The sequence below is a fragment of the Tympanuchus pallidicinctus genome, unplaced genomic scaffold (assembly GCF_026119805.1).
Source record: "Tympanuchus pallidicinctus isolate F22 unplaced genomic scaffold, pur_lepc_1.0 scaffold22, whole genome shotgun sequence".
NCBI classification, from domain to species: domain Eukaryota; kingdom Metazoa; phylum Chordata; class Aves; order Galliformes; family Phasianidae; genus Tympanuchus; species Tympanuchus pallidicinctus.
Genome location: NW_026294739.1, coordinates 40,850,846 through 40,866,054, shown reverse-complemented (window position 1 = coordinate 40,866,054; position 15,209 = coordinate 40,850,846). Strand labels below are relative to the sequence as shown.

The 15,209-nt window shown below is 46.2% G+C and overlaps 1 protein-coding gene across 2 annotated transcripts in view; it reads right to left on the bottom strand.

Annotated features, from left to right (window-relative positions):
• Nucleotides 1-15,209, bottom strand: part of CTCF (CCCTC-binding factor) — a 30,544-nt gene that overhangs the window by 11,478 nt on the left and 3,857 nt on the right. The window contains exons 2-4 of one of the 2 annotated variants that reach the window (XM_052685408.1): nt 14,462-14,600; nt 1,377-2,166; nt 558-728 (exon numbers count right to left, since the gene is read on the bottom strand). In XM_052685408.1, coding sequence (XP_052541368.1) covers nt 558-728; nt 1,377-2,157 — 952 coding nt within the window. In that variant the 5' untranslated portion in view covers nt 2,158-2,166; nt 14,462-14,600. The remainder of the gene's footprint in view (nt 1-557; nt 729-1,376; nt 2,167-14,461; nt 14,601-15,209) is intronic. The other variant, XM_052685409.1, reaches the window with a different exon arrangement.

The following is a 15,209-nucleotide window of genomic DNA, read 5'->3' as shown; positions in this document are numbered from 1 at the left end:
TATTGCTTTTTCGAGTCTCCTGCAGAAGTCACAAGAGGATTATTTAAGTTTCATCGCTGTTTAATTACCTTTGTACACCAGAATTTAAGTAAGAGCAATAGAAGGATTCTACAGATCATACCAGAAAGTTATACTGATGTAGCTTATAACCCTTTCTTTTTCCCTCTCTCTCACTCCCTTCTGCTTTCGATTCTCTCATTCTTAGCTCCAGCTTCTTTCTTCATCTTACTTTTCTGCAAGAAGCAATGGCCACACAATGCTTAGGATACAACCACAAACGTCCAACACAACTGGATTTTATTATTATTATTTTTTTTTCTAAGTTTAAGCTAATTGCAGGGCCCAGGGCTGGCTTTTTTAAATCTGTGTATAGAATGGATGAGGTTTGCACCTGACCCGGCCAGGCAGAGAACACCTGCATTCATGAGAAAGGGACAACAGCACTGCACAGATTCTTCCTTAGCTTGTTTTGTAACTGGAATCAGAAAGATCACCTTGTTTTTGTCCTAAAGGCAGAGCAAATCCCACACAAACAAAGCAGGCAAAAGCAGGAGTACCTGTGTGAGTGTTGAGGTGGTTCCTCAGTAACGTGACTGTCCGAAATGCCCTGCCACAGAGGTGGCACTTGTGTGGTCTTTCATCAGTGTGGCTTTTCATGTGGCGGTCCAAGTTGGAACGGCGTGGACAAGTGTAACTGCACAGTTCACACTGGAATGTCTTCTTTACACCTAGCCATGAAGGAAATCAGCTTTACTCAAGGGTACTGTGGGCTGCTGCATAACACAATAATAGGTCAGCAGGGAAAAGGAAACACTGTGGAGGTTTAGCTAATGTGAGAAGCAATCCTGTACCATTACATCCAATTGTACATCCTTAGGAACACAGGCAGTGACTAGTTTGGCTTGAATTTTCCATTCCTATGCCAGCACTCAGTGTTCCTGCTCCACACTCAAAAGGGTTCCTTAATTTACAGGTTTAAATTTCCCAAAAGGAAAGTACATACTGCTGTATTTTACATCATTTACCCTATCCAGCACTTTGTTTAAAAAAGAAAATAAATCACAAAGCTAGCTGCACTGTTGGTTCCTAATGTAAAACACGGATGCAAAGTCTTAAATATGTATTAGAGCAGAGAACAGAATCTTTTCAACTGCAGTTATATGGGCATACTAATATCACAGCATCACACTGAAGCAAATGAACTCCTTTACAGCCTACGTGCCTGAGAAACAGAAGAACTGAGTGCTATTAAATGAGGCAGCAAGGGACACTGGCATGTCTGCTTTATTCCTGCTTGCATCCACTGAGTCACCGCAACCATACTGCAAGGCTCCCCCCCCCAGCAGATGCACTTTCAAAACGCACTCACAGCTTACCTTTCTTTTTAATTTTTGTTGGTTTAGGTGGCTTCATGTTGCCCACCACCTTCTCTGCATTGACCTCAGACAATAAACCCTCCTGCTGCTCCTCCTCGAAGTCGTACACAGAGACATCCACATCCTTGCCCTCCTCGGTGTAGCGAAGCTTACTCTTTTTGTTTTTCTTTGTTTTTTTGGCTGGTGGCTGATAGTCTGGATCTTTTTGCCAATTGGGATCTTCTTGTGGCTGAAGTTCCCCTTGTTCCAGTGTCTCCACCTCTCCATTAGCACCCACCTTCACGACCTGGAAGCCTTCTGGTAAAGGCAGGGTGTGACAGATCATGGGCTCTCCCTCCTGCAGGCCTCCTTTGGAAACCTCATTTTCATAAGCTCCCTGAAGTTCTTCCACAGACGTGGTGGCAACGGGTACAGTCACTGGAACGGGTACTTGGACCAGCTGAAGCTCACCAAGGTTTATAGGCTGCTCTTCCATATTAACAACCTGAAGCGTTATGATCTGCGTGTCATCCACCGTAGCCTCCGTTTCCTGAGGCACGGCACCTTCCATTACTTCAGTCTTCATCTGAAGAAGAGTTGGATCCAGCTGCTCCATCATCACCATCTGCACGCCGCTGTTGACATCCTGCACCACCTCCCCTCCGTCTGCCTGGTTGGGAGCTATATGACAAGCCTCGTCCTCCTGCCCTCCCTCGCGGCGCCTCTGATAGGTTTTGCGCTCTTTCCCCTTAATAAAAGTTTCCGATTCCTCCACAATGGCTTCGACTGCTTCACCTTCCATTTCACCTCCCTGTTGGAAAAAACAAAAGAATGAGCGTCGGGAATCGCCCGGTGCCTTTTAACAGCTGCACCAACCCTCCTGAAAGACAAACGGCCTAAGCGAGGCGCTGCAATGCTCTCATGTCCAGCAGACCGACTGAGGGCTGAAAGGATTTCTCCTTACCTGCCTCCTGCCACCATAAACCAAGGCAACCGAGGATGCTGCCCGCAGCGAGACACCCCCACCAGTTATTTGGAAAGCAAGAAGTATTACGTGAGATGCACAGCCTCGATTCTTAAGAACTGCAAATCCCACAGGCAAGATCTACTGCAATTTCACTCTCTACTGAGCCTCTTTAGGATTTCACTTCATTTAGATTAGTAGTATCAGAGTCTGTCTTTGGCTATACGTGTGAAAGACACAAAAGTAACATACTGTCACAGGCAAAGAGCTGACACGAAGCATTAAGCTTGAGAACTGCAAAGCTTTTTCAGGAGGAAAAAGGACTAAGAATGAAGACTTCAGTTCTTACGGTTAGAAATTCCTCCAATTATATTCTTACTTGTTTTCTATATGCTTAAGTTTCTCCTACCGTGCCTGCTAAGGAAGTAAAAAGGCTCCAGGCAGCGAGGCCTGTTTCCTGTGAGCAATGCAGGGCTCCCATCTTGAATGAGAGCACAGTGCCCTCCTCGGGCAGGATGAGCACAGCATGCCCAGCTCTAGCTTCACTTCAGTGTGAGGGATGGTGGTTCGGAGCAGAGGTGCCAGAACAATGCTGCTCCCACTGGGGACACCCACATCCTCGTGGTCTCACTATTTATATTGCTTCCCAGGAGAAGCAGTGGTCTCCAGGGGGGATCAGCCACCCAGAGATGCTGCCATATGGCCCCAAAGTGCCTCCCTGTAGGGATGCTGCCCTCTTCCTTCACCACCCATCAGCATTCAGCCCATCCAGACGCATGGCTGAAGCACACAAGATGATGTGAGAGCTGAACGCCAGGCAGCAGCCACAGGAACAGTGCTCTGCTCCCTGCCCTCTGGTAAGGGTGAAACCATCAGAGCGAATGGCCTTTCAATGATCTCAAGTGTGAGGAGAAACCTCTTTAGGTTTCACCTTTTCCATCCTCCCAAAGGAAGGGAGGACAGAGCTAAAGAAAAGAACGTGATAAATTGGGTGGGAGGTAACAAGACTGCAGGTGAGGAAAAAATGGCACAAGCCCATCTGCAGAACTAGCAGTTCCACTTGATGGAACAAAGCAGAGGTCAGCAGCTCTGACACTAGCACAGCCAGTTCCCAGCAGTCCAGGTGGGGCTCTCCTAAGGCTCTCTTTAATAACTGCATCATTCAGGTTGGCAATAAACCTGTAAATGCACCTAGGAGTGAGCTCCCAGACGCTGCACAGCAGGAGCTCCATGGGTGGGAGGGAGCGGCATCCCTTGGTCACACACCAGGTTGCCCCTGGTCAGCATCCAAAGACTCCAGCATGCTGCTTATGGTGTCAGGAAGGTTTACCAGCTTAGGAAGGCAGGCTGCTGCTTTGGCGAGCAAGACTTCAGCCAAAGGACACACACAACTGCAGGAGCGTGCTGCCATTCACCTGAGCCACCCCTGCTCTGTCTCCCACCCTACAGATGGCCCTGCTCAGCATCTCTCACTGTAGAGCTCTTGACACACATGCCCTCAACAGACTCTAAATGAGACACAGCACCACACACCAGTGAGCTGTGCTGCCGTAGCCCAACTCACTGGGTGAGAAACGGGGATGCCTACAGAACAGACCCTGTTTTAGTAATTAAATGAGTTGCTTACCTAAAAAATTGAAACAAGCAGAAATAAATTAGGGTATGCATCTGGTAAAAGTTGGCAGCTTATTCCAAAGAAAGAAATCAAAAGGTTGCTTGAGAGAAATGTAATCCCAGCCAGCCCAAGTGCATTAAGCACAGGCTATCCTAGCTCTGCTTCTATTAAGATGCTACAGCTGGCCAACATTTACTGCTTCCTCACTACTGCCCATCTTTAGTTTGCACAACAGTGCCATCATCACTAAGATTCCTAGGTTTATCAACAGAAAGACACAGGCAGCAAATCCAGAATACGAACTGGGTGCAGGAGCTACCTCCTCCCACAGCCTCACGCTCTCCATTTCTGTGTATGCCAATTCCTGCTCTCCACAGTGTGGCACTCAAACCCAAGAAATCCTCACACAGCAAGGGAAGTGGTACAAAGAGCTGAGAGTTCAACCAGAGCTCAGATTATATACACAAGGACTGAAATTTCATAGGAGACTCTCATTCATTTGTTGCTAATTGCTCAGAGAAACATAAAAGATGAAGAGGGGCAGATATGTTTAAGCATTCGATCATAAATGAAACACATGCAAAGGCTTAAAGCTGTGTTGAATTAAGAACAGGGTGGAAGAGGGAACCAACTTTTTCTTCTACTGAAGGTAAGGCTATCAAACGTCATGCTACTTGACACAGCTTGAGACAGGCTGCTTTCACAGTGCTATCACAGCTGCTGATGGTGGAAAGCTGGCATGCCTGAGAAATTGGGAACTTTGGTTTATCAAGGAATTCTCTCATGCTGGAAACAAAGCTTTGGTTTGCCTGCTGCATTAAATCCCATATCCACTGGTTATGAGTGCTACAACCATTTCCAGCTGCTCTCATTTCCTTCTTGCCATCCAGAACACTGGCACTGAAAACATTAAAAGAAAATAAAATCAAACCTGCTACTTGATGAACATCTATTACAGCTTTAATTATCTTTTTCAAAGGCACTCCCATTGATTCACTATTAAGCAACCACTCTCAGAAATATGTTTACCATTTCATAGAGAATAAGCAAAAAGAAAAACACCAACTTCATAGAATCACAGAATGGCTTGGGTTGGAAGGGACCTCAAGGAGCACGAAGCTCCAGCCCCCCTGCCCCAGGCAGGGCCACCAACCTCCATATTTAACACCAGACCAGGCTGCCCAGGGCCCCATCCAACCTGGCCAACCTATGCTTATGTCTTTTCTGTGTATAAAAAGCAGCCTTTCAACATGAGAAAGCTATGAAATGCATAAAGAGCCACAGCTGAAGTAAAGGGCTACCAGCGTAAAGCCATGGAAGGATGGTTTCCCTAAGTACTGACCCACAAAAGGACTGGGTGTGGGCAGACAGCTCTGATGGTGCCTGCAGTCCTATGGCTGCTACCCAGCCAAGCTGTCTGTGCTGAAGGCTGGCCTCCCTAACAGGGCAGGGAGAAAAGCACATTCTTCCAGGGAACAACTCAAAGCATGTAAGTGGATGCCTATGCCAAATTACCATCCAGAGGAAACCACCCTTATGCCATTAACCAGACAGGAGACAAGGTTCTAAACTTGCACAACGTTGCACAATCGCTTCAAGAAGGAAAACACCATACTGCTGCTGAATGAGCTGCTCTCACCTCCGCTTTGCCATTCCCTTCTTTGCACTGACAGAACAATACACCCACCTGCATAACGAACACCACCAATAACTCACTCCAGCTGAAAACTAACAGAAGAAGAAATGGTTAATTACGACAGAACACACAATTCCTGATGTGATTCCCCCCCCACGAACGCCTGGGCAGACACAGAGGTAGGGTAACAGTGCCAGCACTTCAAGCAGCAGGAGCTTTGTGTCCCTGAAGCCAGGTGGCTGCACTGAGCTGTGGCCCTGCACTCTGTGCCATTCTGCCATCCACTGAGCGAGCCTAAGAGTGAAACTGCTTCCTCTCAATCATCACGCAATCCCACAGGTCGCAGCCAGTTTGTGGGCACCTTCCTCTCTGCGACCAACAGCATTCAGCTGTGATCAAAACCACACACTATTTCACACAGCTGGTTGCCGACTGTGAACCAAATTTACCTGTCACTCCTTATGTGAAGGCAGCATGTTTTCATCCAGATGTTATCCAGATTTTTACCTTTTTGCCCTATTAAATCCTCCATAGTCAGCCCACCTCCCTGGATGCAGGTCGTTCAGCAGCACTGTGGGCAATGAATTAGGCTTACAGTGCATTCCAAGCACTACAGCTAACTCAAGCCCTCTACAGACAACATCTCCAAACGTCCTGAACACATGAAAGCATTCAGGGATTTCACCAGAGCTCTTCTGAACACTCACTGTGCCTCAGGAGATGATGATGCAAAGCGAGGAGAACTTCTGGCCACCACCACCACTTGGTGAGTAGCACACACCACTGATTCACAGACCTTCCAGAACCCACACTGATGACTATGCCTTAATAAGACACGGCCTACCAGAGAGAGGAAAGTGTAAGAGAACACAGTGAATTGTTGAAATCATGGAAACTGCTGAAGTTATGGCAATAACTCCCACGTGTGTTCAAGTCTCTTGGGCTGCAGCTAACTTCCTTCAGCTTCGTGTGGTGAGCCTTCACGAGGAAAGTAGGCTGCATCAAAAGAAGGCAGTTAGGACAACTTCATTACATTTTCTTGTTCTTAATCAAGCCTTGTTCCACTCTTCCTTAATTTCTCCTTCCATATTTAGCTAACAATGGTTTTATTTTTTCTTATTTCTTCCAATAACTGCTCCTATAGCCTCGCTAGCTGACATCGGTTCTTCGGTCCTACAGACAACTCCAGTGAGAGAAGGAAAACATGATTTATTTATATTTTTTTTTGAGATGTTTCCCTTTTTGATACATTAAGAAAGGTATTCTGTTCTACTAATCTGACAGTTCAAGTCATAAAGACAAACGTGCAACTTTATCCAATGTAAAGTATGGGAAGATTTACAATTTAAAAGTAACAGCCACAGAAGAACTCATTGCTTGGCTCATTTATAGCTCTTCATAATGTAAAAGCAATGAAGGGGCTCACAAAAAGATCACTGGGACAACTACAATACTTTGCCATTGCTCTCAATGTATTTTTACCTTCAAATCCAAACAGCCCATGGAGTCCAGTGCCACAAAAGGGAAAGCCTAATTCTGCAGGCAGATTTTGAAAGAGGTTAATGGTTTTAATTAACAAGCACTTGTGGCCATTTTGCCCTTCACACAATGACTGAGGCTTTCATTCAGGATACTAACAAACTGCAAAAAGCAAATAAAGGTGTTTCTTTAAAAACCAATGGCTACCTGATGCTGTGTTGCATGACATCAGAACAGATCTCCAGGTACTGCTACACCAGGAAGAGAGCAGTGCAGCAGTCTGGAGCCTTCACAACCAGGTACAAGTGTCTGGAATTTGTTTTTCCTCCAGGGCTTTATCTAGATGAAGTACCACCCATGAACAAGCTTTTGGGCACCAGCTCTTGCTTGCTTTCATCTCTGCACAAACACTAAGTAGTGATGCCCTGCCCAATTTGGGTTTCAAATCACAGCAGGCAGTGCTCATCCCTGGGATGGTACTGTGCTTCCTGCCCCATGAACAGCTCTGATGCTGTAACTGTTAATCACCTCACAAATTACACCCTGATGCATTAAGGAAAACCAAAGTCGGTGCCAGCTGGTTTAATGTCAGGCTGTCAGCTGGAAAGGTGTAGTTTGCCATCCTTCCAGCAGAGACAGGAAATTCCAGGAGTTCTGGGAACACGGATGGCACGAGGGCGGTGGACAAGACAAATGCCTGTAGCCCAAATTAAGTCACCCTTACTCTCGAATCACAGATCTCAGGAAAGTTACTCTGCATTAGTAAGTGCTGGAACAGACATAAACAGAACCGAGCCCACATTAACCCTAGGCAGCGGCCCTCACTGTGGAGTTTTGAGCTGTTTAATCCACCTGGACATTCTGACAGACCAAGCCCCAGCAATGTCATTTCAATTGGATTTGGAAGCAGATGAAAATTCTGTAAAGGCACTCAGCTTTGGAGGGGAAAATAAAAACCAAACAGCAACAAACTTTTCCACCAGGACTAAAGCCTCATTTTCCAAGCACTTGGGCTCATGCTGCCAACGCCATCCCTGCCTTTAACTGCCCGCTCATTCCCACCCACATCACCTCAACTACCCCTTGTGCCAGCACAAGGATTTCCAAGACTGCAGCTTGGTCAGGAAACGAGGCCAGAGCTCATGCAGCCAAACAAACAACTTATTTCCATGCAGACCAGGTCTCTGGTGTGACCAAACACCAGCACAGCAAAAGAGAAGCACAGCTAGAGGGATTCTTCCTAACAGTGCTCCCTTGGAGTGCTCAGGAAGCCAGTGCCTCAGCATGGAATGCAGAGCACACACTGAAACCCCTTCATTCACACTTATGTTCTCGATGCTTCTGCACTTCTGCCTGGACTGATCTGTCCTCCTCATACTGGCTATTCTTCATGCAGCTTGATGTCAGAATGCTCTCTGGAACAGAATAAATGAGTAGGAACAGTACAACTACACAGAAGACAAAGGAAGGAGAGGAAGGGGGGGAAAAAAACCACTATTTGGATGTTTAATGCTTTTTAAATGGGAAACGTGTAGTTCCCTACCACTAAAAACAGCACTGTGACTGCTTGAGGACTCCTTCACTTTTTCAACAAGCCTTAAACAAAACCCACAGAGTACTTCCACCAGCTTTCGTGTTCTTACCAGGAAGAATGACCTTCTTTTACACACTCCTCTCTCTACCTCTTCTCAAACCCTTCAGCATTTTAAGTCCTTACAACCAAGAACTGCGTGGACCTAGCATCAAGCTGAGAGTGCTGCATGACATTTTGGAGCTGGTCACGTCTACTTCAGGTGTCCATGTCATCCTGCACTGTGCAATACCAACTCACACCACAAACATAATTTATTGGCACTGGGGTGTAAATTACACCACATATAACCCGTTACACAGTCAGTGTAGTCAACACTATTAATAAAGCAACAGAGCCAGCTTTAACACACTTCCAACCTCATCGTTCTGCAGAAGAACAGCCTCAGCTAGTTGGAAAGTTGTGAGGCTCCAGCACCCTCATCAATTAAGAGCTTAAAATACTCACTTTTACACAACTGAAGCATCTAGAGGCCAGCACATCACTCCTTACCAGTAATCCTGTTCAGTCCTTAGTGTGCATACATGCTGACATCCCTGGAAACAGTAAGAAACCCCCAGAAAGCCTTCTAAAACCAGGCATGTGCTATTAGCCCGTGCCAAGTAGTGTTAAGTTCCATAGTAGTTCTGTGCCCTTCCAACGTCAGTATTTTTTCTTCCCCTGGCTCTCCTGTTTATTATTTAATACAAAGCTCTGGCTTCTGGCTGCAGTTTTTCCTTGACAAGTCTATTTTTAATTATCAGCTTCAAAGACCACTGCTGATAAAGCTTGGGAGAGCTGTGAACGTTTGGTGACAGCAAGCTTCCAAAGTATTCAGAATTGATCTCCTTTTAGTCAACACTCAATGAAAATCTCCTAAGCTGGAGACATTGACCAGAAAAAGGGATGCTCAGAGGGGCCACGGGGAAAGATGGGCATCTCCTGAAGCTTAACAACGTGTAAGTTAGTACAAAATAAACTGAAGAGTGAAGCACTGGAAGACAGGTGGTGCACAGCAACCATCTCCTGCATGGAACTGCATCACCTTACCCATCCTGGGACTGGGCACAACACAGTGGGCAGCAGAGCCCACCGAACCGAAGCATCTCTTTTATTTACCTCTTTTATTTCAGCTTTGCTTTCTGTGAGATTTGAATTGAGAAATAAGAATGGTTGGTAAATGAAAGGATGATCACCGCCCTTCTCCTTCCAAACGGCACAGACAGGAAAGAGGTTACAGGAGTTTTCAAAGGGGTTTTATGACAGGCAGCTCAGACACCACTCAAGAAACACCATCTTACTAACACACAGCCCAAGGAGCAAGGTGTTCCAGCAACACAAGTGCACAGGCTATGAAAAGGAAGGCATCCTTGTTCAGATCCCCTCCATGGTGATGTCAGAGGGCAGAAAAGCCACTCCTGCACTTGTTTACTGGAAAAGGAACCAGCATGTTTTCTGGCCTTGCATGCATTTACCTTCCAATCAGATTTCTGGCACGTAGGTAAGGCACGATAAGCCTGAAGGAAAACAGGACAAGCTGGAAACGTTGCTGCTCCACAGGCCCATTTTTGAGCTCCCTTAGCCCTGCACAGGAGCACTGGGACAGTCTGGGGGCAGGACGCTGTGTGCAAGTCAATGCAGCTGTGGGAAGGCAAAGGAGAGGTTGTACTGCTGCCTTAACAGAGGGCAGGGAGACAAAACCACACGCTTGGAGGCCAAACGCTGGAACAGGCTGCTCAGAGATACAGAAGACTTATCTTCTGGATACTGAAAATATTTGTTAGATACAACCTTAAACATCCTCATTTAATGTGATAGTCAGCCCTGTCTGAGCCAGGGCTTGTACCTCCAGAGATCCCTTCCAACATAAACTGTTTTGTCATTTTCCAGCAGGAGAATATGTAAGATTAAGGATGAACAAACTTCAAATCTAATGAGCTCCTTTTCATGTATGCAGTTACAGCTGCCCTGCTCTGAAGACGGATTTGTTGGTCTCAGCACTGCTTTCCATGCACCTTCTAGGGGACCAGGAATATGTGTGCAAGATCTCAAACATCAACCAGTTTTCAGTGTACTTTTAATGTGGAGAAGCACTGCCACTCTGAGCAATTTGCTAGCGACCTGCACTTTCTGAGGGAAGAATATTTGAAACCTCTCCGTTTTAATTGAAGAAAACAGGACTGCCAGAGCACAGATTCACTGTATCAACATTCAGGAGATAAAAAGAATCATGAGTGAGTGATATCAAGTCAAAGAAGGGCTGTGCAAACACCAACATCAGAGAAAAGCTCAGATAGAAAAGGTGGAAATTGCCAATTTGCCAGAGAAAACCCAAGGCTGAGATGAGTAAATCCAAACTGATAAAGAAAAAAGAAGAAACTTGGAAGAAACGAGGGCTACCACATGCACTCCTCTGCAGAACCATAACGAGTTTGTGTCTCCAGTGGTGGGGGAGGCTGTGAGAGCCCATCTGAAGAGGCAGCTCTGGGACACGAAGCTTTAATGGGCGCCACCACACCATGCTGACCAGCTGGGACAGAGGAACCAGTGGGAGCTGGTCTGTGAGCAGGGCAGGACAAACACCCAGCGCCACCTCCTTGCTTACAGCTGCTTCAAGAGGACAAAACTACTTCCATGCATACAACAGGAGCCAAGCATCATCTCCTGTGGGCTCACATAGCACTCCAGCAGCCACAAGGGCCAGCAGAGCAGGTAGGAACCAACAGCAGCCACCGCTGAGCAGGAAGGAGTACATTAACATAGAAGCCAGGCAAGGGTCAAGTAACCAGTGTGCACCTTCTGTGCATTCAACACAAGCACAAGAATCAATAAATCTTCCCTTAGAGATGAGAAATTGCACTGAGTTACACACTCTGCAGGCACCCCCATGCAAACAGCCTAGCACATAAAAGAAAGCCACCATTTTAAACTACTAAGACAAGTAGGTACACCCCAATGTAGGGGCAATTTTAATTCAGTACCATTTCCTTTTTTCTTTTCCGTTTTAAAATCCCTGTTTGGAATTGGTTAGGAGGTGACAGCTTTAGAAACCAAACACTACTAGATGGAGAAGCTATATGAGAAGATGAAGAAACCTGCCAAAAGTTGCTGTTGGTTCCATGGCAGTGGAAAGCTCCCTTAGGATCCAGTCCAGAGCAGTGATGTTTATTTCTTTATAAACAACAGGAGAATTTGATTCCTTTCACAGTGATATTAAACATACAGTAACATTTACTGGTCTGCTTCAGCAGAGTAAAAAATGCTTACCAATATCCAAATGCCCTGACCAGTACTTGTCATCTAAATGACCTTTTCAGAAAGCCTCTGGGTTTTTTCCCCCAAGATTTATTGAGGCACTTCAGTTCCACAGAAGCTGTTCCACTTCCACCTAGCTGCTCCCCACCTGCTTGTGGGATGTGTGTAAGTAGCTGTGTGCAAACCAACTGATTGCCTGGCAATGCACACAAGCAGAAGGTCCTGGTGGAAAAGAATTTGCCAGGAAAACCAGTGTTCCTACTTCCCCAAACTCTTTGGTGTTATTCCCAACACAGCAAGAGATGTAAGCTCACTTGCAGGGAATTTTTCAACCTGCTGATGAAAGCTTTCTCCAACAGGAGCGATGCTCTACAGAGTAGGATCAATGCCCATCTAATCCACTAGTCTGTTCCCCCAAAGCTCAAGCAGGAAACAGCAGAAAGGGAGAGCACCAGAGCTGCAGCTGTACCCTCGGCCCTGTCTGGATCAGGGACCTCAGCCTCTGGACCTGCAGATGCCTTTCAGACCCACTTTCTCCATAGCACCCTGCAAAATCTCCATCAGCTGGGGTGTATTTTCTCTGTTTCTTTCTCCTACCAACTGCAGGCTCACCACAGGACTCCCTGTGTCCACCTAAAAAGCTGGCCAGGAGCTAGAAGCCACGCTGCAGAACAGCTATCACTGCACACACACTGGATCCTGAAAACAAAACAAAACAAAAAAAACCCCACACCAACAAACCACAAAACTGAAAACCATTTGTTTTCTTGAATTACCCTACTTGGCCTCCTACAAACAGCCAGGAAACTCGGACTGCCAAATTCAAGCTTCAGAAGCACTGAAACTACCAGCCAGAAGACCACATGGGTTATTTTCAAGTTTGCTCTGCAGCTGATTCAAGCTAACTTTTGCCCATTCCCATCTTCTTAATGTAAGATAGGGAAAGCACTTTGAGATGACAGCCTTCTCCACGTGGAGATGCTCAGCCTGCTGTATGTGCTAACGCAGGAGAGCTCAGAAAGTCAAATACTCAAACCTCCAGACACGACCCATCATCATAACACAAAATTATTACCTGTTGTTTACTCTTCCTTTCTGTACCGAAATAATTTCCAGCATTTTTTTTTCCACGATCCCAATGCAAAGACATTTAGAAACGGAGAATTCACCACTGTTCTCCCTGTCACACGACCCAAAGGTTCATCACCTCCTCTGTGAAAGCAACTTACATCTCGTGCACTGAATTTATCTGCCTACAAACTCTTGTTTGTGCGTGTCAGCAAGACTAAGGCAGCTCGCTGATCTCCCTGGCAAGACAAAAGCAGGGAGATCAGAGGACCAACCAAGCCACCTCTGGGTTTTGCTCAGAAGCAGCACGCTGAAGCACCATGTCACTGCACAGCACTATTTCCTAGCTCCCTGGGAGTTTATTTCCCTTTGCAGTTCAGTACCTTTTTCCTTAGCTTTGCTTTAAGTGCTGACAGCAGAGCTATACTCTGTGTCTTGGTAATGACTTCACCTCACAGGTAAGAACGCTAGCTCTGCTCCCTCCATTAAGGCATCTGACAACTCCATTAGCTTCTCTGCCACAGCATCACCTTAGAAATGCACATTTAAGCTGTTTATCCACTGAACTCCCAAAACACAGCTCTGCCGCTGCGTTCCAGGATGCCATTTGTCTCCATTCACACTCATGGTGTTGCCATGTGCTTTTACACGCCGCAGCCTTGGCACCACTTGGAACGTTTCTGCTCTGCCTCGCAGCCACGCCACCGCCTTATCGCCCTCTGCCACGCCATCAGTCACCGTCTGATCACACGTAAGTTTCAAACTGGACATTTTGTACTAAGAAGCAGTAATGGAAAACTGTGACAAGGATCAGCTTTTGCTGAACCTCCCCGGAAGCTCTTCCGTCCCACCCAGCCCTGGACTATTCCTCAACTATCCCAAACTGGACAGCTGATTTGTTTCCCCACTGATTCTGTGTAACAGTTTTCATTTTGTAAGGTTCTCAAGATATGTTTACTAAAGTCAAATAGTAAACTTACCAAGCTTTGGTTTCCTCAAAGCCTTATTTACAGGGATTTACTGCATGTTTCTCTCATTAACAAAAGGGAGAGTTGGCATTCACCTGAACTATTACATGCACGTAATCACCAAGCAAAGCTGGTCAGAAAGGAAGGTGGCTCCTGTGCCTCCACCCTGCACTCCACCACTGGGCACCACACTCACCCACTCCACCTCCTTTCATGCCAACACATCAGCATTTCTCCAACGTCCTGCAATTTCTCTGCTATTCCAAAGTGCTTCACCTATCCACTGCTCCTTCCGTTGCTACAGCCAGGGATGCTCCAGTGATCCAAGTGGGAAGAAATCTGCTGGCCAAGACAAGCACCTCTCTCCCCATCCCAACATACTTCTGAAATCCTTCTGCTTTTTAAAATAGAAGCTTTCAGAACAGCAACCTATTTCTAAATACCTCTAGAGGGAATAAGCACAGCTATGACTTCCCAATTAAGGTAAAGTAACTTGGTCCAATTACATAACAGATGTTATTTCTCCTCTGGCTCACAGAGAGCTGCTTTACCTGCTGATGTTTCAGAGACACACAAGCTTCTAATCTTCATGCATATTAATACAGACAGAGGTATATTTCATGCTGTGCTTTGGCTTCCATTTTGTTAGAATTTGACGCATTCAACGAAGTCAACGTAAATTTTTAGATTCTGGGAAGAAAAGAAGAGAGGTAAAATGAGACTTTAAGTATTAACTGAATTCGGTTCACAGCCTCTTTATGCAGCCTTTACACTTGAGTGGCTTTAGAAACTTCAGGGGTTTGTTTATGCGGCAGGGAAGGAAGGGATGAGGACAGCTCAGTCCTCATAAAAACAGCACCCGTGTGGGCAGGCTGGCAGGGTGCAAGGACAGCACCCAGCAGCACAGCAGCCCCTGCCTGCACTCCCGAGGCAGCAGATACACCCTAAAGCAGCAAAACCTGGGAGGGGCCATAAAACCAGACCCGTATGTAAAGAGCGCAGCCAAACAGAGCCAAGATGCAGCATTATCTGCACACCCATCTGTAGGGACAGCTGAATAACAGATCTTCAAGCTCCTATTCTATCACCCGTCTCCTGAGCGATGCATGTTAACGGCACACTTCTTGAGCACAGCCTCTGTGCTATTTCTGTATTTTCACCCGTTAACAACCATATTGCAAAGAGAAAGATCTGATCTCTCCCAAGTTCTTATAGCAGAGTAAGACTTCTGTTTGTATCAGACATCAAGACTGGACTGTTGAGTGCATCTGAACATTAACACCAGCTGAAAAATACAAC